Genomic DNA, 21,282 nt, shown 5'->3' on the forward strand with positions numbered 1-21,282 from the left:
TGGGGTGAGAGCGTCTTAGAAAACCCTTCCAGGCAACCCGTGTGCCCTCGCCCTCGGGCAGGGCAACATCACTGGGGTGTGACAGGCACAGTCCCACGGGGCTCCCCTCCCCCCGCCCCCGGAAGGGCCTCATGCTTAGTTTAATGCTCTGCTCTCAGCTCACCATCTCAATTATTTTTTAATAGTTATTATTTTTTTAATATTTATTTATTTAGCTAGTTAGTTATTTGGTTGTGCCGGGTCTTTAACTGTGGTACGTGGGATCTTCGTTGCGGTGTGTGGGATCTTTTAGTTGCGGCATGTGAACCCTTAGTTGCAGCACGTGGAATCTAGTTCCCTGACCAGGGATCGAGCCTGGGCCCCCTGCATTGGGAGCGTGGAGTCTTAACCACTGGACCACCAGGGAAGTTCCCCCATCTCAATTATTTTTGAACAAGGGGCCCCACACTTTTATTTTGCACTGGGATCCACAAATAGGTAGCCAGTCCTGCCCTCAGAGAAGAAGGCCTCTAACAGATGCTCCCCTCATTCCCAGCCCCTCTTCCTCAGGCCTGCCAGCCCTAATCACACAGCCAAGGGGCACTGTCACCTGTATTCCCCAGGCTCCTTGACAGTGGTGGGGGCAGAGCATTCCTTCTCTGTGTCTCCAAAGCCCAGTGGGTAAAAGCAGACCCTCTGGGACTGTTGGCTGGGTTGGACCAGTTGGGTTGGGATGGAGTGAACTGGCCCCTCTTGCGGGTCCTTGGTGGAGTTATTGGTGCAAATCTCTAACAACTCTGCTTCCTTCTGGGAGATCCTGCGATTCCCCTCTGGCCACATCTGACTCCTGATGCCAGGCTCCTGACTGGGAGGCATCCTCTCAGGACACACCCAATTAGGGGCTCTGGGGTCCAGGGATGTCCCCACCACCCGCCCAGCCCCTGGCCCCTGTACCCTCAGCTCCACCTGTGTGGGGTGAAGAGAGTCAGACATTTCACACCTTCTCTTTTCACGGGTTGGCAAAGAGGATCAAAGAGGGCTGCCTCTCCTGGGCTGAGAGCAAGGACGCACAGGAGTGCGATGAGAACCCCAGCCTCTGACCCTTGTTCCTCTCTAAGTGCCCCCTCTGAGCATCTCAGGACGCTGGGGCCTCCTCCTCTGTGGTTGAGGAAGTCCCAGAGGCCTGGCCAAAGTCTCAGTACACCTCCAGGCCTGAAGCTCCAGCTCCAGGCTTCTTCGTCCTCTGCATCCTTGAAGCCTGCGCCTGCAGGGGACCAGGGTTTTCACCCCCGAGCAGACACAGGACCCTGAAGCCATGACAAAACCTCCTCGTTCTGCCTCTGTTCATAAACTTCACATGACACAGGTCATTCCAGACCCCCAGCCTGACCTCCTGGAGGCTCCTGGGGACTGCCAGGAGGGAAACTGGGAGGTGTATTAGTCAGGATGTGCTGTGCTGTGGTAACAAATCGATCCTGAAATCTCAGAGCTATAAAAACTATAACAACAAAAGTTTATTGCTTGGGCTTCCCTGGTGGTGCAGTGGTTAAGAATCCGCCTGCCAATGCAGGCGACACGGGTTCGAGCCCTGGTCCGGGAAGATCCCACATGCCAAGCAGCAGCTAAGCCCGCGCGCCACAACTACTGAGCCCACGTGCCACAACTACTGAAGCCCGCGCGCCTAGAACCCATGCTCCGCAACAAGAGAAGCCACCGCAGTGAGAAGCCTCCACACCGCAATGAAGAGTAGCCCCTGCTCACCGCAACTAGAGAAAGCCCACATGCAGCAATGAAGACCCAACGCAGCCAAAAATAAATAAATTAATTCATTAATTAAAAAAAAAAAAAGAGTTTATTGCGTATCTGTGTCACAGTTCAACTGGACCAGTTCAACTGGACCAGTTCAACTGGACTCTGCCATCCACAGTATAATGTACCAAGGTCATGGTAGCAAGAAACATGAGCTGAAGCTTGCAAGGGATGCTTTCAAGGGCCAGGCCAGGCCCAGAGTGGCACCATCCCCTCCACCAACACTCCATCAGCCAGAACTAATTTCCTACCCTACCTAATTGCAAAGGAAGCAGCGGTAGAGGTAGGGGAGCTGATGTAAACACCAGCACTGTCCAGTCATGATTGGTAAGAGAGTTAATGCACATTCTCTGGCCACTTCTGAGAACGGAGCCCCTGTCTTGTTCAGTATCTGGCCCCTCCAAGACCAGCCCCTAGAGCCCCACCCTTGTTCTTGCAGGGATGCAATCTTACCACTTTAGCATCAAGAACTCAAAATCAATCATCAGTCGCATTTTACAGCCGTTACTCCCCACCCCTGTCTTCCCCTCCCAGCACTTAGCATAAGGCCACAATCACCCAGAAGTTCAGGAGCTGAAAGGTTTGCACAGAACAGCCCATGCTCATTCTTTCTCTCGCTGTCATAATTGTTAATTTATCATTTATACTCTTAGCTATTTCTAAAGAGGATTTCTTAGAAAGTGAAATAAAAGATTAGAAATCATTTAGGGAACAGGAATGAGGCAGATATATTAGAAAGTTGAGTTGGACACATTACAGTTGAATAATACAGTAATGTAATACAATGATGTAATCAGTTACCTTTATTACTACAGCACAGTAATAATGCTATCCAACCGGAGCTTCCTAGCAACAGAGGCAAAAAGAGAAACAACTTCTCCCTCCATATAGGCATCCCTTTCTGCTTCTTTGGCCAGCACTCTTTTCCCTTCCCAAAGCTCTTTCTGTTTATCCTCCCTTGTTTTCAGATCCACTGGGGATAGAGAGATCCCCCCACCACTTTTTAGGCACCCATGTCCCCCTTGCAAGGAAAGAACAGCATAAAGTCAAATGGCTAAGGACATGGAAGCAACCTAAGTGTCTGTCGACAGATGAATGGATAAGGAAGATGTGGCACACATACACAATGGAATATTACTCAGCCATAAAAAGGAACGAAATTCAGTTATTTGTAGCGAGGTGGATGGACCTAGAGTCTGTCCTACAGAGTGAAGTGAGTCAGAAAGAGAAAAACAAATACCGTATGCTAACACATATATATGGAATCTTAAAAAAACTGGAAAAAAAGTTTCTGGGCAGGACAGGAATAAAGATGCAGACATAGAGGACACGGGGAGGGGAAAGGGTAAGCTGGGATGAAGTGAGAGAGTGGCAGGGACATATATACACTACCAAACGTGAAATAGATAGCTAGTGGGAAGCAGCCGCATAGCACAGGGAGATCAGCTGGTGCTTTGTGACCACCTAGAGGGATGGGATAGGGAGGGAGGGAGGGGGATGCAAGAGGGAGGAGATATGGGGATATATGTATATGTATAGCTGATCCACTTTGTTATAAAGCAGAAACTAACACACCATTGTAAAGCAATTATACTCCAAAAAAGATGTTTAAAAAAAAAAGAGTCAAATGGCTACAGTATTAGTGTAAGGGAAGCTCCAACCTGAAGAACTGAGCGTACACAGGACTTGAAGGTCACTCTCACTCTTTTGGCTCTTGGTTAAGGGATGGAGCAGAGGCTAGAACTCCAGGGCAAGAGACACCTTATTCTTCATGGGGAGGGGTCCAGGCCATGGCTTCATCAAGTACCCTGGAACTGCATCTGGAGGGCAGATGCCCCCTTCCCTGATGTCCTACACGTTAAATCACTGAATCCCCAGGATGACCCTGCGAGAGAGGCCTATATCCCCAATTCGCAAATGGAGATACTGAGGCCAAGAAGGGAAATGACTTCAGCAATGTTACCCAGCTTCCCCTAAAGACCGAGCCTCAGGGCAGGAGACCCCCAAGCTGTGGATGAAATGCTCAGAGTTCTGAGAGGGGGAGGAGTGGGGTTCCCAGGCAGGCCCCAGCTTGGTCAGGAAGGTTCAGGAGATGGAGACCAGCTCCCCTCTCCCCAACCTCAGACTCCAGTTGCCATGACAACAGGGCCTCCATTCCGAGTGTTTGTTGGAAATTTGCATTTTAATGGAGATGTAATTAGAATTTAAAAGCTGAGGCTGGAAGGGACCGAATCCTTCCCAGTCCCTGGGGAGCCAGAACCCCCCCTCCGACTACTCACCCTCTGCTCCACCCAGAGCCCTATTCTGACACTTTCACAACCGCTATACTCCTGGCGTCTGTCCCCACTGCCCAGATGGGGACCCTGAGGCCCCGAGCAGAGAAGGGACTTATTCAGGATCTCACAGCGAGGACAAGTCCCCAAGGTCTGCTCTGCCCAAGGACCCCCAAATTGACCCCCTCCGTGGTGGTGAGGTCTCAGAGCAAGAGCTGGCTGGAGGCGGGGGTGTTGGCTTGCTGAGGGCCCCTCAAGTCCTCCCCTAACTCTTCCAAGCTCACCCTTCCTCTCCCTGTAATCTCACAACCTCTCGGTGGCCCTGGGGGCCTGGCAGGGCTGGGGGACTCCTCCCATCTCCCCCCAGGGGGAACTAAGGCCCAAGGGACTTGCCACGGTCACACAGTAGCTTAGTGGCAGAGCTGTGCCTTTGGCTGGTCAGTGTTGAGCCCTTAAAAATATTCCACCCTTGACCCCCCACCCAGAGTCACTATCTGACCCCAGACCTCCGTGGAGAATTTCTAGCAGCTTCTTCCTGTGTCTTTATTAAGTTCTTAAAATCAGTCATGCCAGCAATTTTGTCTTTTCAAATCGTTGAAAAGAAGCTACTCTGAGTCTGCCTGGACACCCCCAGACGGGCTGCTGTCCCTGGGGAGTGTCTATGCGCACCACCCTGAACTCCACAAACCCTGGGGTCACAAACACAGGCCCTCAAGAGGCGGAAAAGGCTCACACCTGCTGAGAGTGTAACACGAGTGTGTGAGCAGCACAGGACCCAGATCCCTTGTTCACCTAAAATCCACTTCCCTGCACATGGCTTGGCTCCTAGTATGGGCTCAGCAGATGTTTACTGAGTGAATAGAAGATTAAGTGCCAGGACTGGTGATGAGAACATGCCATGCAAACTCCCACTGCACCCTCCCCCTCCACACACCCCTGAGGGAGACACCACCAGCGCCCACAAGAGCCCTTCCCCGGGTCACACAGCTGGTAGGTGGCAAAGGCTACATTTGAACACAGACCCGCTCACTCCAGGCTCTGGAGCATTACTCTCCCCTTGTGCTGATCACAAAAGCATGGAGGTCCAGCAGCTACATACATGTGCAGGTCACACTCACAAACGTGGACACGGGTCCCACAGGCACACTGCCGGCCCACATGGCAATCCTTTATTTTCAAACATATAGTGCTTACTCTGTGCCCAACGTGCTGTTCCAAGTATATACTTTGTACTCAATCCTCACAGCCACCCTGCAAGGTAGGGACCGTTATTATAATCAACATACAGATGAGGAAACCAAGGCACAGAGAGGTTATGTGACTTGCCCAAAGTCACACAGCGAGTGAATGAAAAAGCCAGAATCGGAACCTACACAGCCTGGCTCCAGAACGCATGCTCCCTCCAGACCTCAGGACTCCGGAGCCAGGAGCTCTGGGTCCCCACTACCCCCTCAGCCGTGGGAGGAGGGCTGGACAATATTTCCCAAAGCCCAATTCACAGAGGAGGAGACAGGTCTGGAGAAAGAAGGTGGCCTGCTTTGGGGTACACAGCTGTGTGAGCCCAGGCTGGGAAGCCCAGAGCATCTGCATCAGTCCCAGCCCCCTGGGGGTTCCCCCAGCCCTGCCCATCTCCCAACCCTTCCCTCTGCCCACGGTGCCCTCCCCCACTCGGGGGGACTGAGCAGGAGTGATTGCCTGGTGACAGCCTGGTCAGGAGGAAATGAGACCTCTCAGAAAAGAAAGCTCCAGAGACCCTGAGAGGGATGTGATGAAACCAGAGGCCGAAAGGAGCCCATTCCTCGCCCATTTAGAACCAGACAGCACAGAAATGGATTTTCTCTTGAGAGCTCTTGTGAACACACTTCAAAGCCACTGATGGCAGGAGTAGGAAGTGAGAGGGAGGGAGGGAGAGGGGCCTTGGAAGTAACGCAGGGCCAGGCAGCAGAGAGAAGGGAGAGGGCCAGGCAGTCACCGGTCAGAAGAGGCAATTGGAAATTCCATTTGGGTTTTCAATTTGAAGGTAGAGAAAGGCCAGGAACATGTGGGGAAGGGGGGTGGTGACTGCGGAAGAGAAGGAAAGAGTCAGAGATAAGGAGACAGAGACACACAGAAAGATGGGGAGGCAAAAGCAAATTACAAGATCCCAGGTGTCCCCCCCAACACACAATTCAAAAAGGTCACACACACATGCTCACCCACGCTACTGCTCAGGACTCAGAGACCTGGGTTCTAGTTTCCCCTCTGCTCTAGAAATACCCTGTGACCCTGCAGAAGACCCTACCTCCCTCTGAGCCTTGGGGTTCCCCCCACCAAGGCCTAGTGAGGTTAAGTTTGTTCCAGAAAGGCCAGGAAGGAGACCGGGACGGGGCACGTGGGCGACAGAGGCTAGGGAGGTGGCCACCTCACCGTGATGCGTCTTCTGTGCGGCCAAGGGCCTGGGCTGAGCAGGCACCGAGGGGCATCCAGAGAAGGGCCAGGGCCCAGCGTTTCCATGTGTAGATGAGGAAACAGGCTGAGGGCAGGAAAGCACCCTGAAGCCAGGCAACCAGGACAGGAACCCACCTGTAAGACCTCACGACTCCCGCCCTCCACCCCCCCACAGGGACAGGGACAGAGCAGGAGGGAGCTGCCCTTTCAGAGCCTGTCCCATCAGGGGTCCAAGACAGGCCTGGCACTTCTTAGGTGCCCATATGCGGGCACCTCTTTCTTGCTTAGTGGGGCGGACCCGTCTGTAACATCACTGACCCACCCAGTCCCTATTCGGGTAATAAGAGCTTTACCCGTATTAACTTACTTGCTCCTCACACCCACTTTATTACGGAGCTAAGTCCCATTTAACAGATGAACAAACTGAGGCACTGTCTATTAAGGGATTGAGCGAGTGAGTGCCCAGCTGTCATGTGCACACCTTTCCGGAAGAAAGCCTCATGTCCCCGCTGGGCAGCCCAGCCTGGTGGTTCTGCCTCAGCTTCCCCATTCAGTCTTGGAAGGCCGCGGGGCAGGGACAGCCGGAAGCCAGAGCCACGCAGGGCTGGCCGCAAAGAGCCAGCTGACGTCGAGGGGCGTCCAGACCCCACTCTCGGGACACCCCAGCCTGGACGGCGGCGGACCAGATCGCGGTGCCGCGCCGCGCGAGAAAGCTGTCCTGCGGCGCCACCTAGTGGCCGCTCGGCCCCCTCCAGAGTCTGGCAGAGACGCTGCAGGAATCTACTGCTTCTCTGGGACATTAGAACACAAAATGTCCCTCCACCCTGGGGACCGTGTTCTGACCACCCCAGGTCGGGAGGAGAAAGAGGTACGGTGGAGTTTGGTCCTTTGCCCTCCTAAGGGGCAGACTCACTCATCCCACCTGGACATCTCTGTCTTCATCTATCTGATTCGTGCATTTATGGAGCCCTTACTGTATGCCAGGCTCTGTTCCAGGCGCTAGTGAACAAAGAAAGATCCCTGCCTTTGTAGAGTTTACAGTGGAGAATGGGTGAGGAAACAGTCAATAAACAATAAATGAGTGGGACTTCCCTTGTGGGCAGTGGTCAAGACTCCATGCTCCTCGTTCAGGGGGCCCAGGTTTGATCCCTGCTCAGGGAACTAGATCCCACATGCATACCACAACTAAGAGTTCACATGCCACAACTAAGGAGCCCTCCTGCCACAGCTAGGACTCGGTGCAAAAAAAAAAAAAAAAATTAAAATAAAACAATAAATGAAGATAATAAAAGAAATTAAAAAACAATCTGGCTATTTCAGAAGCAGGAGAAAAATAGCCTGTCTGACAGCATCACTGAGCTCCAGGGGACCCACAACCCTCAGGGCAAATCTGTGGAGCCTGATGCCAATGAAACCATGCAGCCCTCCTTGCTCCTCTGGGGCCACTCCTGTCCCAAGGGACATGCCCTCACTACAGGATCCTCCTGCCTGAGATACTCCCCTCCCACATGGCCAGCTCCTCTTCTCCTCCAGAGTCCTCCTGACTCCCACCCAGCACCCCTGCAATGCTCTCCTGGGTGGGTGGCACTGGGGAGCAGTGCATAACTGCTCAGGCCGGGCTGTCTGTCTTGATTCCCAGCTCTGACACCACCTTGTGACCTGGACAGGTTCCTTGGCCTCTCTGTGCCCCTTTCCTCATTTGTAAAATGGGGAAAGCAGTTGTTCCTGCTCCAGAGGAGGGGAGGGCAGTGGTGGTATAAGTGAGTTAACAAATGTAAAACACTTAAGACAGCACCTTGACACAGTGTTTGTTATTATTAACATCTGTTTAGGTTTTTCCCTCCTGGACTAGCTGATGGAGGTTAGTGAGGTTCATTCACAAAGGACCAACTGAGTCACCTCCATGTCCTACACTCTACAGTGTCATGTATACAAAAGGATCTCAGAACATGTTTGTACGGTGAATTCAGTGGTTTCCCCCTCATTCACCACTGATTTATTGAGTGCCTTCTGCATGCCAAGTATTGGGCTAGGAGCTGCAGATGGAGCAGTGAACAAGACAGGTTTCCTCCCCACAGCAAGAAGAGTACTAATTTCTAAGCCAGAAGTTCTCAAACTATTTTGTCTAAGAACTCTTTACTCTTAAAAAAATTCAGGATCCCAAAGAGCTTTTGTATGTGTAACTATCTAACAAGAGTTACCATGTTAGAAACTAAAACAGAATTTTAAAAAATACGTATTAATTCATTTAAAACAACAATAACAAGCCCACATATTAACGTAAGTGACATACTTTAATGAAAACAAAACAAAATAGTGGGAAAACACTGATATTGTTTTGCATTTTTGCAAATGTCTCTTAATGGAAGATAGCTGGATTCTCATGCCGAACTAGATCTGTGCGATATGTTGCTCTGACGTATAATACTTCCAAAAATACATTCCCCTTTTTCGTAAAAATTGAGAATACTAACACTCCGTCCCGAGCCCGGCCTCGCCCACTACGGAGACGCCTGACGCGATAGGACTGACCCACCAGGCTGGGCTAGCGGTGGACGGCTTCCGGGAGAAGGCGGGGCCTGGCTCCCAAAGGGTCGGTGGGGTTGCGATTGGACGACAAATGCGTCCTTCGGCGCGTTGGCCCCGCCTCCAGATCCCGCCCAGTGGTAAACCTAACGCCTGCGTCCTAAGGAAGGCGGGCACTTCCGCCCGCCCACTGCGGAACCTGTTGTTCTAGCTCGCGTTTCCACCGAAACGACAAGGGCGGCCAAGGCGGAAGTAGTTGAGGCGTGTAGGCGGAGCTAAGCACCGCTATGTCGGTTTCCTTGCTGCGGCGAGGTTTGGAGCTTTTGGGGGTGCCTGAGGGTGAGGAGCTTCTTCCCAGAGACGTCCAGCCTGGGCGGGAAGGCGGCAGGGGCTGGGGGCAGGAGCCCCGAGGGTGCGAACGATCCAGACCGGGCTTAGCCTCGGTGGGATGGGAACCCTGAGCGCCCTCCGAACCGAGTCGGTTCCTCTCTTCCCCTACAGCCCCCAGGGACGCGCCAGGCCAAACCAAGACGAGCGAGGCTCCGATGAAGCGGACGCGGAAGGCAAAGGCGGCCCAAGCCCAGAAACTGCGGAACTCGGCCAAGGGAAAAGTGCCCAAATCGGCGCTGGGTGAGCTCGGGAAGGGGCTGGACGCGCTGCTCCCGGGGTCGGGGGGCGGTGCCGGGGAGGAAGGGGCGCTAGAGTGAGGGCTTGAAATGTTACCCAGGAGTTTCTAGAATACCTGCTGTGCGACGGGCGCGGGGCGGGACCCTGGGAACACGGAGGTGAACGAATCACATTGTCCCGGCCTTCAAGGTCTACAGCCCTAGCAGGGAGAGAAGCATCGAAGGGTTTCAGAATCAGCGTATGGTTTCTGTGATGGGGTCTATGCATTAAGACTGTGGTGCTCTGAGAGGGACTTAGAATGAAAGGCCAAATCGGGCTTCTCTGAGGAAGCAACAGTTAAGCCCAGACCCGATGGAAGTATACGAGTGAACCGGGGGAAGAGTATTCTAGAGAGAATGGCATATGCGGAGTCAGAAAGAAGTTTATTGCCTTTGAAATCTTGAAAAAAAAAGAAGCCTGGTCAAAGTGACATACAGGGAACGAGGGTCAGAGACGGAGCATTAAATAAAATTAATACTCCGTGTGCCAGGTGCTGTTCTAAGCCTCGTACAAATGTTTGCTCATGTAATTGCTCCCAGCAACCCTGTGAGGTCGGCACTATCATTACCTCCATTTTACAGAAGCAGAAACAGATAGTACCTGCCCAGATAGTACAGGTAGAAACCAGGCAGATGTCTCCAGAGCCCTGATCCCACCTGCTGCTTCAAGATGCTATGGTCTGGGCAGTGGTGATGGTGCGGAGGTAAGAGAATTGTCCAGGTGGAAGATGCAGTGAGGAGGGGGCATTGATGGCGTCAGTGGTGAATTGGCTGTGAGGATGGAGGAAGAGGGAGTCAGCGAGTACGGAATGTCTTGGGGGATGTGGCGCCACTTAACGAGACCTACAGACTTGAGGAGCTGGAGTGGGCAGGAATGCAGGGTGTTTTTGACCTGTGGCAGGACTTGGTGAGCTCCTAGTGTGTCTTTGAATCCCCAGGGCCTCGTGCATAAAAGGTGTTCAAGTTGTTTGTTAAAAGAACTATGAATTCCGAGGAAATACAGCATGAGCAAAAGTGTGGAGGCAGGAAAGTGAGCCTGGGTTGAGCCACAGTGGTGCTGGTGTGGAACAGGCACACAAGGGGCCCGAGGGAGGTCACTCCTCCATCCCAGCCCCCGCCCCACCACCCTGTCATGGCACATGACTGAGGACTGAGGGGACTCTCTCAACCCTCAGTGGCCAACCTAAAGAACACCTCTGTGGCTGCCACCTTGGTCTGAGCTACACACCATCCCTTGCCTGGATTATTGCAGAAGCCTCCTAACTGGTCTCCCTTCCACTGCCCCCTCCCCCAGTAATCTTGTTCTCACCATAGCTGCCGAAGTGATCCCGTAAAATCCTGAGTCAGACCTGTCTCTCCTCTGCCCTGCACCCACCAGGGAGAGAGCCTGAGTCTGCCGGTGCCTGCTGAGGCCCCACATGATCCGCTCCTTCCAGCTTCGTCTCCTCGGCTTCTCCCCTCTCTGTCCAACCACCTTCTGTTCTTCAAGCACATTCGTCACACTTCTGCTTCAGAGCCTTTGCACTGGCTGTTCCCTCTACCCAGAATGCTCTTCTCCCGCAGTGTCACACTCTCTCCCTCCAGTCTTTGCTCAGAATTCATTTCAGTGAGGCCTTCTCAGAGCCTCCTGTTTGGAATTGCAACCCTCCCCCCGGCATCTCTCATTTCTGTTTACTATTCTCCTTTTCTCCATAAAATGATCACCCTCTGAAATACCGTTTACCTTGTGTACCATCTCTCTTCCCACGGAACGGAAGTTCCATGAGGGCAGGACTTTTTGTCTGTTCTGTTTCCTGCTCTGTGCTCTTGCACCTAGAACAGTGGCTGACACACACACGGTAAGTGCCCAGGCCACCTTTGCTGAGTAAGTCACTTGAGCAGGTGGAACCAAGGGGGACTTTGAGCAGGATCTGTGTGGAGTGTGGTTTTGACAGAAGAGCCCAGGCTGTTGCAGCAACCTGGGGAAGGGACAACGGGGCCTTTGGCAGGGCCATGGGAGGTGGGAGTGGAGTGGGGAGATGTCAGGAAGGGACCCAGAAGGCTTCCAGGGAGTGAATCTGAAATGATGCCACCCTGCCTGCCATCCACAGCTGAGTTCCAGAAGCGAGAGCGTCGAGGTTACCTTGGAGTAAACCTGAGGTTTATGACTAGTGCAAGAAGCACAGTGGCCGAATCCGTCACCCAGCAGGTTCGTCAGGGGGATGGGCTGTGGGAATGAGCCTGGGGGGTGAGAACTGAGGCTGTTCCTGGTATCTGTGGGAGTCTAGCCCTGAGCATAGGCTGGAGGGTGGAGCCCCCTCCAGGCTCCTAAGAGCTGGACACCCCGCTGTGCTGTGAGGGGCCTCCCCCTGGAGGGCCGGGAGCAGTGTGGGGAAGGTGGGAGGCTGGGCCTGGCCGTGCTCCCCTGGGACCCCTGTGGGCCTCCGCTGGCTCCTCTGTAAATGGAAACCCTGCCTCCCGGGACGGTGTGAGGGCCAGGTGAGAGGGTGGCCCTTGGTCGGCTGCACCAGGATGTTTGGCTGCAAGTGGCTGGGAGTCCCCACCCAGGGCTCCTGACTCTCACCCCCCGCCCCAAGATTGTGCGCCAGGACCGGGGCCGCAAGGCCTGTGACCGGCCTGTGGGCAAGACTAAGAAGAAGAAGAAGGCCGAGGGCACCGTGTTCACCGAGGAAGACTTCCAGAAGTTCCAGCAGGAGTACTTCGGCAGTTAGGCTCCCGGGAGGGCACAGCCGCCTCGGACCTCTCAGCCTGGCTCAGGAAAGCCGTGGAGTGGAGGCTGGCACGGAGCTGGCGAGCTGGAAGCCCAGGGGAGGACCTTCGCTCAGACCCGAACTGACATCTGCAGGCTCGGGAGGTGCCACCTGCCTGCTGGAAAGGAACACATTGGACTGTTTTGTCTGCTTTGGCCCAGGGAGGGCCTCGGGGCTGTTTGCTGTGGAGAGGCCTGTCACTGGGCCCTTGGGGACCACACCTCTGATAGGACGAGGGCCGCTGGGTGGGCTTCCAGGTTCTAATAAACGTGGCCCAGGGGCTGTGTGTGCTGCTCTAACAGGGTGTCTCCCGCCTCCTCTGGCACCGAGGAGCCTTCCCTCCCTCCCCCACCTCCCAGCTGGTTCTTAGGGCTCCAGGTCAGAAGTCCTGCAGCCCAGCCCCGGCGCAGGCACCACCAGAGAGCAGTTCACCCATCCGCAGACCCCGCAGGCCTCCTCTCCCTGGGGTGGCAGCCCCAGCTGAGAAGGCAGCTCTTGAGGAAGCTGAGGGAGGGAGCATGGCTGCCTCAGCCCAGTGCCCAGGGCTTGTGCCCTTGTGTGTTTTTTTTGGGGGGGAGGGTGCGGGATGAAAGGCCACTTTTTCTCTTACCTCTGTCACAGGAGGTGGGGACTAGTGGGGCGACTCAGGAGGTGAGCTCAAGAAACAGGGTTTTACGCGCAGGTCTGCCGCAGGTCTGCCGAGCAGAAGGGTGGTGCTGGGCCCAGAGCTGCACCAGCAGGGGAAGGTGGAGGCTGGGCCGCGTCCGGCGGGGGCAGCGCAGGGCAGATGCTGTTGAGCAGATGCCTGAGTGAGCGGGTGGTGCTGCCCAGCTGGGTCTTCAGTGTGGCACTGATGACAAGTCCTAGAAGCCCAGGGGTCCCTTCTGGGGAGGGGGCCCTGGAGGCCTGCAGGCTGCTCCGTCTGGCTCGCCTAGTGCCACCCCCCGCACGCCTAAAGGCTCCTTGGGACACGTGTTGTCTGGTAGAGGACTTCTGAAGGGACCCTGCCGTGGGTTCTTCTGTGCAAGAGGAGGGAAAGGTTTACCCCTCACACAGCCAGACCCCGGCAGGGCTGTTCCTGGTTGCTATCCAGGTTTCCATCCCAAGTGGGGACAGGAGGGGACCACAGAATTGCCTGAGGCAGAGTTGGCGCCTGTCCTGTCTGCAGTGCAGGTGGCCTCCGAGAGTAGGAAGCAGACCAGCCATCCAGGGAGTCAAGGTGGGCAGAAGAGGTGTCGTGACTCCAAACCGGTATTGCGCCACCGTCCTCAGATGGCTTGTGCCAAGAAGGGGGAGGGGGTGTTTTCCCAAGCTCTCCTCCTGCCCGCTGAGCTTCACTGACCCCTGTGAGGAGAGACACTCCGGTGTCCTTGGAGCCTCCTTCCTCTTTTAAGCAGCTTAGCAAGCAGCAGCCTCAGCTTCTCGCTTTCTCTCACCGGTTTTCTGAAGAACCGGCTGACCGGGGCCCCTTTCTAACGGGCACGCACCTGCTGTTATGTCATCACGAACAGGTTCCTGCCCGCTCCCCAGGTGTAGAATGAGGGGCCTGCCTCTGCGGGAGGGTGAGAGCAGGGGTCCTGCGCTTCTCTGCTTGTGAGTTTCCAGTAAGTCTTAATGTTTGTGCCGAGTAGCACCAGTGGGTGTGTGTCCGTGACCCCAAGGCATGACTGACGTTAGCGTTCACCAGAGACACTGGTCCTATGGGTCGGGGTGGGGCCCCACAATCTGCTGTTAACAGTCACCCTGGACTGCTCTGTTGCAGGTGGTGAGAAGGCAGTGGGGTGGGGGCCCTGGGGAGGCGGGTGCTGGCGATGGAGGAAGGAGGATGTGCCACTGGGGAGGGGTGCCGGTGCAAGAGCCACACATGGGGGTGCTGACCATGAGCCACGGACCGGGTGACTATCTTTTGGGAAGGGGACAGGAACCAAGTGAGAGGACACTGTGGTGCCACATTGAGGGCTGGGAGGAAGAGGCCTTCCCTGATGGAGCGGCCCTATCACCGGTGGTTTGGAGGAGCTGACACATTTGCCTAGAGGAGACCCAGGAGGGCAGGACTGCCACGTGGGACCTCGGCCAGGGTGTGTGTGTTTGAGGCTTAACAGTTCCTGCAGGAGCTGGGCGGATCCCCATCAGGTGACATCTAACACTGCTGGGGCCAGGGAGCCCTCTTAGAGGTGGGTGGGACCGTGTGCCCATTCCTCCGAGGCTTTTTCTCAGGGTGCTCTCCCCATTCTACATCCACAACTTTCCCTGTCCTTCGAAGCCCAGCTCAGGGCAGTTAAGACCTCGAAGATCACCAGGTCCAAGGTCCACATGTGACACCTCCCTTGGTGCCTTGGGGAAGCATTCCCATCTGGGCCACCACCATCACATCTCCCACATTACCCTGTTAGGCATCAAGAAGCAGGTCAGGGAAATATCAGCCCCACCACAGCAGGCAGAACAGGCAAGCGCCCATAACCCTGGGTTCAAATAGGCTCTACAACTCCTCCAAATACCCTCTGCTGTAGGACCTGTGTGCCTGGTGCCCCAATCCCAGCCACTCGTCTACACTGTCTTTCACAATAGAAAAATGGCCCTCCCTCAGCAGGCCCTGAAGGACCCAAGGAGAGAAGAAACCTGCGCCAGCTGGGCTGACTCCTGTACTCAACAGAAGATGACGTCTCCCTTATCTTGCAGTAAGTCACCTGCCAGGACTGCAGTGCCCTTCCATCCCGACATCAGGGATGGCAGGCTTTCCAGCTCGCCGAAGGTGCCAGCCAGGGAAGCAGCCACCCTGCTCTCCCATTTGTTCCAGCAAAACCTGAGAAGCCTTCTTTCCCGGAATAGACCCTTCTGGGAAGGCCTCTACAGAACCGCAGCAGCTTCTCAGTGAAGCCTAATCCCCTTGTGCCCAGCTCAAAGGCTGCGGGGCCTTATCTGGGTACTTAATGTTGGCACAAAGCAACAATCATGCGGGAACAGGTGGAGCCCAGGCTCCACTTCTCTGCCAACCTGCTCCTTAATAAAATTCCCCAGCCTCACTCGCACCCAAGGGTGGTTAACATCGAGTCAAACAGTTTTTGGTTCTGGGGAAATCACCCAGCCACCTACTAGGGGGTATCTAGCCCAACTCCCCGTCTCAGGGGTCCAACTGGTCATCAGTGACCCTGACATACAGCCCAACAGTGTCAGGAAAAAAAAAAAAAAAATCTCACTCTGGGCTTTAATTCCAAGTCCCGATAGCCAACCCCAAAGCAAAATGCTGCTTCTGGGGATTGACTGGGCTCTTTACCAGAGGCAAGAAACCAGACACAGCAGTCTGCAGAAGTACTTTCACTACAAAATAATTTATTAAAACACAGCTTCAGCACTAGCCTCCTATGTACAAGCACACACCCTCCGGACTACCCTACAGCTAGGGGCTCCTCTTCTTCCCCCTTGCCTTGCGGACCTCTTCTATCAAATCTTTCAGATACTGGATCTCCTTGGCCAAGGAATCTGCCTTCTCTTTCAGAGCCTCATTCTTCTTTTCTAGCTCTTTACATTCACCAGTGAGGGCCTCCTGCTCTGCCCTCTTCTTCTGGCGGTACCTAGTGGCTGCTGTCTTGTTCTGCTCCATTTTCTTCAGTTTTTTATCTAGTTTCTCACCCTTTACTTTTGCTATCATCTTCTCTCCAGGAGGGTCATAGGGCTTGGGGCGGGCAGAGCCAGCAGGGGCACCTGGCGATAGCAGGCTTCTATTTGGAGAACCCCTGGAGGTAGGGGGGCTATGCTGGGGAGAGCCCAGATAGGAGTCAGGGCTCATACAGATGCCACTATCATTATCTGAGGGGGCATCCTCTTCCTTTACGCACGGAGGGACCAGCATAACGTAAGCGGTAGAGTCTGGCTTCCTGTCTTCTTCAGACGTCACTTCACTGCATAGCTCGAAAGTAAAAGAATGATCTGGAGTGGAGAACAGGGCCCCTGGGGAGAGGGGAAGAGGCTGCAAGAAAGTGAAAGGGGCACCCTGGTCAGTTGTTGGCAAACTTTCTGGAAGATGGCCTATTGGGTTCACGATCTGGGGGGGCTCCTTAGTAGCCTCCTGGAGTAGGGGGTCAAAGAGATCACACGTGTCATCCAACGAGGCCAAAAGCTCATCCGGCATGGTTTCCAGATCATCTATACCCAACAGAGCATTAAAATCGAACTCCTTCAGATCCATTTTCTCCATCATCCAATCTGTCCCAGAGAAAGCATCCTCTGCAAAAAATTAAAGAGAGTTGGAACCAATGAGTCAAATGTACAAGACTGTCACCAGATCCCACCAGCAGATAAAAGCAGCCCACTCACCCTTGCCGTTATCTGAGGCACTGACCAACCCATCCATAGCCAGCCATTCGGAGAAGCCCGCCTTAGCCTTGTCGCCAGAGAACCCATGAGGTTTGAAGTGCTTGGCCACCTCCAGGTAGTCATCCAGGAGACCCAGGCTCTCTTCAGCCCCCAAACCCGACTGGTCGAAGGGGGACATGAAGTCCACCACCAACACCTCGCTGCTCAGGAAACTCTTCTCGGCCATGTTGCGAGGTTGTGGTGGAATCGAGGAATGTGCTTAACTCGAAGGTGTCTCTGTCGGTTACAGCAACGCTGCTGCTGAATGCCTTGAAAAGCCTGAATACAAATCAGAAACCAAGTCCCATGAAAGATCAGCTGGCCTGAGAATTTCATCTTTTCATCCACGAGGCAAGATGGCCAAAATAGAACTCCATTCGGTGTTGAGAATCGGTACCACGTGGCCCCAGGGCCATCGCGTCACCGCTGCGTCCCTCAAGCTGCACAAAATGGACGCGCGGCCGTTCCCCCACCGGCCAGAAGAGGAAGCCGCCCCACCCGCACGTCCAAATCCGCCTCTGGACGCCCGGCCCCGCCCACGCCCCCCGTGACTCACGCGGCGGCCGCCGCCGCCGCCGCCCTACCACGCCGCCATCTTGGCTGCTGCCACGTTTCGCGGGGCACCAGGCGGAAGCCGGCGGGTTCGGCGGGCCGCGGCTGCCGGGGTCTCCCGACCCAAGGGCGCCGGCGTTTTGGGGACACCCAAGCAGAGGCCACGCGTTCCAGGCGCTCGTAAAACCGCTCCCGCCTCCGCGAAGCCGCCCAGCCGCCGGCCACTCCCAAGCAGGGAGAAACCCCTCACCGACCCAGGGGTGCACGGCCAGAGCAGCGCAGGTCCAGTACTTACGCCATGGCTTAAGCCGCTGGGGGGTGCCGCTGCAGAGCCTGGTGCTGCTGCCGCCGCTGCAAAAGCCAATGCTGCCGCAGGCACTGCTGCCTCTAATACGCCATGGTGGCCGCGGCCGCTGCGGGAGCGGAGAAAAAAGGGCGCGCACTCGCACGAAGAAACCACATATACAGACAGAAGGAGAAAAAATGGCGGCGAGACGCCGAGCGCGGGTCCTTTATAAACTCTGCCCCTATGAGGACGCATCACAGACCATATCCTTCCGCCTCGGTCACGTGACTCGCGCCTCCCACCTACGCCCTATCGTTTCCAATCTCCGACTTTTAAGTCTAGGGCGTAGCTGTGAAGAGAGAATGAATTGTTTTTATTTACGGCCTCAAGAAAAAGACGCACTACTTTACAAGGCTTTTAAGATAAAAGGGTCACTCCCGTCCGCCGCCGGGGAGCGCGGAGGGATCCTTCACACTCATTTCCGGCGTTAGGCCGAAGGGCGGAGAGAGAAGTCTTTCATCCCAAGAAAGGTTTTTACTGGGAAGTACGAGGTCTCCTAGTTCTCGCGCGATATGCTGGAGGAGAGCGCGCATCAAGATGATTGGTCAGACATGGTGAGTCATATATATCTCGAGTTTCTATTGGCTCAGGCCGCTGATATGCGCGGGAAGGGGCGGAGCGGCCGACGGTTCCAGCCGTCTGGTTCCGCGGTTTGCTCGGTTTTCTCTGTGACGCCGCTTTGCAGTGGCTTCCTCAGATCTGCCCACCCGCAGCCGGTCAGGATTGCCCCAGGCAGCCCGAGCCCAGTGCGTCCCAAATAGGGGCGTTAGGCCCCGCCCCTTGCATTCCTTTCCTGCCGTACTCAGTGAAGCTCTAAACTAGCGACCAGGTTCAGGCCCAAAGATGAAACTAGGCAAAAGGAAATGTCATTTCGTGTGCGTTTTCACACGCAAACACTTGCAAAATACTGAGGACGTGCAAGCCCTTCAGTAGTTGAAAGGGGAGGCTGATGACCTCAGTCGAGATCACCCGATCTATGCGCACCTACCATCAAAGGCGAGTCGGGGAAATGCGTAATCCTATAGTCTATCGTATTTTTACATATCCGTTTAGCTAAAATATAAGTTTGCTATTTTATTGAAGAATGCAGCCTATCACAGGGGAACTTCTTTCAGTTTATGTAGTTTCAGTTCCTCTAAGAAGAGAGATTTTATTCACCTGCTATCTCTCACTCTAGGGTAGTTTCAGTTAGCTCCCAACGCTGTATAACTCCCAGGCATAACCGCTTCCCAGCAAGTCCTCCTAATGCCCAATTGCCGGAGTTTGTGTGTTCGGAGGCCGCAGTCCAGGTCAGGCCAACAACTTGCTCTCTCTACTGGGGAACTGTTAAGAGCAACAAGAAAGCCCTCCCCCACCCTCCAGCCCTCTCGTCAGGCACTGCAGGGGCGGAAACCTTGAGTTTCTGCTTCCATTCCTTTCAGTAAGCCCTACAAATATTATTTCTGAGGACTGATGTCAAAAATTTGGGAAGGACTGTCCTACATTACTGACCACTCATTGACTTGATTCAGTCTAGCCCAGCAATTTTACAGTGGTAAGCTGAGGACTAAAGGGATGAAGGGTCTTGCCCAGTGAAGGCAGTATGGGGTAGGAGTTAGAAGAGAGTTTAGGGGCAAACCCCCCAAACTTGGCTCTTCCATTTATTAGCAGAGACATTTTGGTTGAGTGACTTATCCTCGCTGAGTCTGTTTCCTGAGCTGTAAAATGAAGCTGATGGTGAGTATCCTTGCACTTAGAATGAAGATAATTTAAGAGGCACTGAGCTTAGCGCCTGGTATCTGATAAGTGCTGGATAAATGGTTGCTGTTACTACTATTATTAGAACCCAGGTCTCAGACACACCTCCCAAGGCCCCCTCCCCATCTTCATTACATCGTCCTGCTTCCTCAGAGGACTATTATTAACTGAAATCAACAACTATAAACAACTGGTATATGCAAAGCATACTGGATGCTTGATGTGGTTTTTTTCTCCCCTTGGGGAATCACGAGTATCTAGATATATATAAAGCATCTAGTCTTTCAGTGCAAAGGCAGTAAGAATCCCTGAGCTACTACTCAAATCTTAAAAAGGACCCTCGGGGCATGTCCTCCTTTGGCTGTCAGATGACCATGCAGATGGCTGAGAATTAAAAGTAATGCTGCCCCAGGTTGACACTGCAGACGGGTGGGAGAATGACTCCAGTGGCACCTTGTCCCATCCTTTCTATTATGGTGGCCCAGATCAGGCACTTCAAAGGTTCTCCTAGCTGCAAATGGAGAACCAGTCCCACTCCTGTAGGAAAATGTTTCATACCACACACACAAGTCAAAGCTGTTGGAAAGGAGACTTTAATTTTCTTCTTCCCATGCTGTGGAAGGACAGCATGTTCCCCAGCTTTATTTCCTCCCTCAAGGAGAAAAAGGACAGTAGTTTTCTGGGTCTCAGGGCTAAGCTGCTTCTATATGGACCTAGCCAGGACAGGACAGAAAGACTGGTGACTGATTCCAAATCTATCAGCTAAACACATCAACTGCTTATTGAAGGGCAAGCAAGTGACTGGAAGGCAGGTTGTGGACTTGGCCTCAGGGGCCAAGCACAGAGAGCATAATGTGATCAGAATGAAAAGGTAAACACCACGCTATATGCAGTTAACCCCAGAACTCACATCTCTGGTATTTTGGCCGCTTAGAATCAGCTAAGCGTATCTACAAGGGCTACAGCCTCACAGCTCTAGTCCTAAGTCCTCTTTGGCCTTGAGCTTCAGCACGAAGAGCAGGGTTCTCACAAATCCTGTGAGAGTAGAAGTTCTCAGCCAGGGTCATAGTGTCAAAGATGTGCCACGGCAGAACCTCTGGACACATGCAGGGATCCCAGCCCCCCTGGCACCTCTCCAGGACCTTTTGATCCTGAAGCTGATTCCTTGTCAAAACCATTTGAGCTCTCAACTTGAGTGGAGAAGGGGGCAAAATCAGCTAATCTGGAGTGTGAACAGGACCACCAAAGGCTGAGCCTAGGAGGAAAGACTGTAGGCCTCACAACAGTTTTTCCAAACATGAGCTTCAATTATTTTATTTGAAAAAAAAAGTCACAACCAAGCATATAAAGAAAAATACTGTTGTCCTGAACTCACGTTTTAGGAAGGTGCAACAGGGAAAAGCAAATTACACTTTGGAATTGATTGGGTTTTCAAGATGATGAGTCTTTCTTCAAGCATGAGGCTAACTATGTGCTTTGCTAACCTAGATGGTGCAAAAAAACTTCCAGATGGACAAGTAGGAGCAGATGCTGTTAGTTCAGGCAAACGTGGGAGTTACTGAGTAGAAAGGCAGAAAAGCAGGAAAAGGCCCTACATCTTTCCCCAAAGATTAAAAAAAAAATGTGTGTGTGTGTGTTGGGGCGGGGGGCATTCCCCTCCTCCAACCAAGAATCTCAAAGCACTGGACTGTCGCCCAGGTATTACGATGAGACTTGCCCCATCTCAGTCAGCAAACCCACCAGGACCTGAGCCAAGGATTCCCACCGCTTCTAGTTCTGAGGACTTCTAAGAGGTTCTTGCTTGTGAAATGGCAGTTATGGTTTTTGGTTTTGTGAAACATAGGTAAGAGACAGAGCTGCCCTTA

At 53.7% G+C, this 21,282-nt stretch overlaps 2 protein-coding genes across 2 annotated transcripts; one reads left to right on the forward strand and one right to left on the reverse strand.

Moving 5' to 3' along the window:
- Positions 1–9,301: 9,301 nt before the first annotated feature.
- RPS19BP1 (ribosomal protein S19 binding protein 1) lies at positions 9,302–12,728 on the forward strand. Its single transcript, XM_065888267.1, has 4 exons — positions 9,302–9,353; positions 9,516–9,644; positions 11,770–11,867; positions 12,256–12,728. The coding sequence occupies exons 1-4, from the start codon at positions 9,302–9,304 to the stop codon at positions 12,388–12,390; spliced, it is 414 nt and encodes a 137-aa protein (XP_065744339.1). The 3' UTR covers positions 12,391–12,728.
- Positions 12,729–15,742: 3,014 nt separating this feature from the next.
- ATF4 (activating transcription factor 4) lies at positions 15,743–17,822 on the reverse strand. Its single transcript, XM_065886935.1, has 3 exons — positions 17,630–17,822; positions 16,744–17,061; positions 15,743–16,653 (listed from the first exon to the last, which is right to left on the reverse strand). The coding sequence occupies exons 2-3, from the start codon at positions 16,967–16,969 to the stop codon at positions 15,827–15,829; spliced, it is 1,053 nt and encodes a 350-aa protein (XP_065743007.1). The 5' UTR covers positions 16,970–17,061; positions 17,630–17,822; the 3' UTR covers positions 15,743–15,826.
- Between the last annotated feature and the right edge of the window lie 3,460 nt (positions 17,823–21,282).

Source organism: Phocoena phocoena, chromosome 11 (genome assembly GCF_963924675.1).
Source record: "Phocoena phocoena chromosome 11, mPhoPho1.1, whole genome shotgun sequence".
NCBI lineage: Eukaryota > Metazoa > Chordata > Mammalia > Artiodactyla > Phocoenidae > Phocoena > Phocoena phocoena.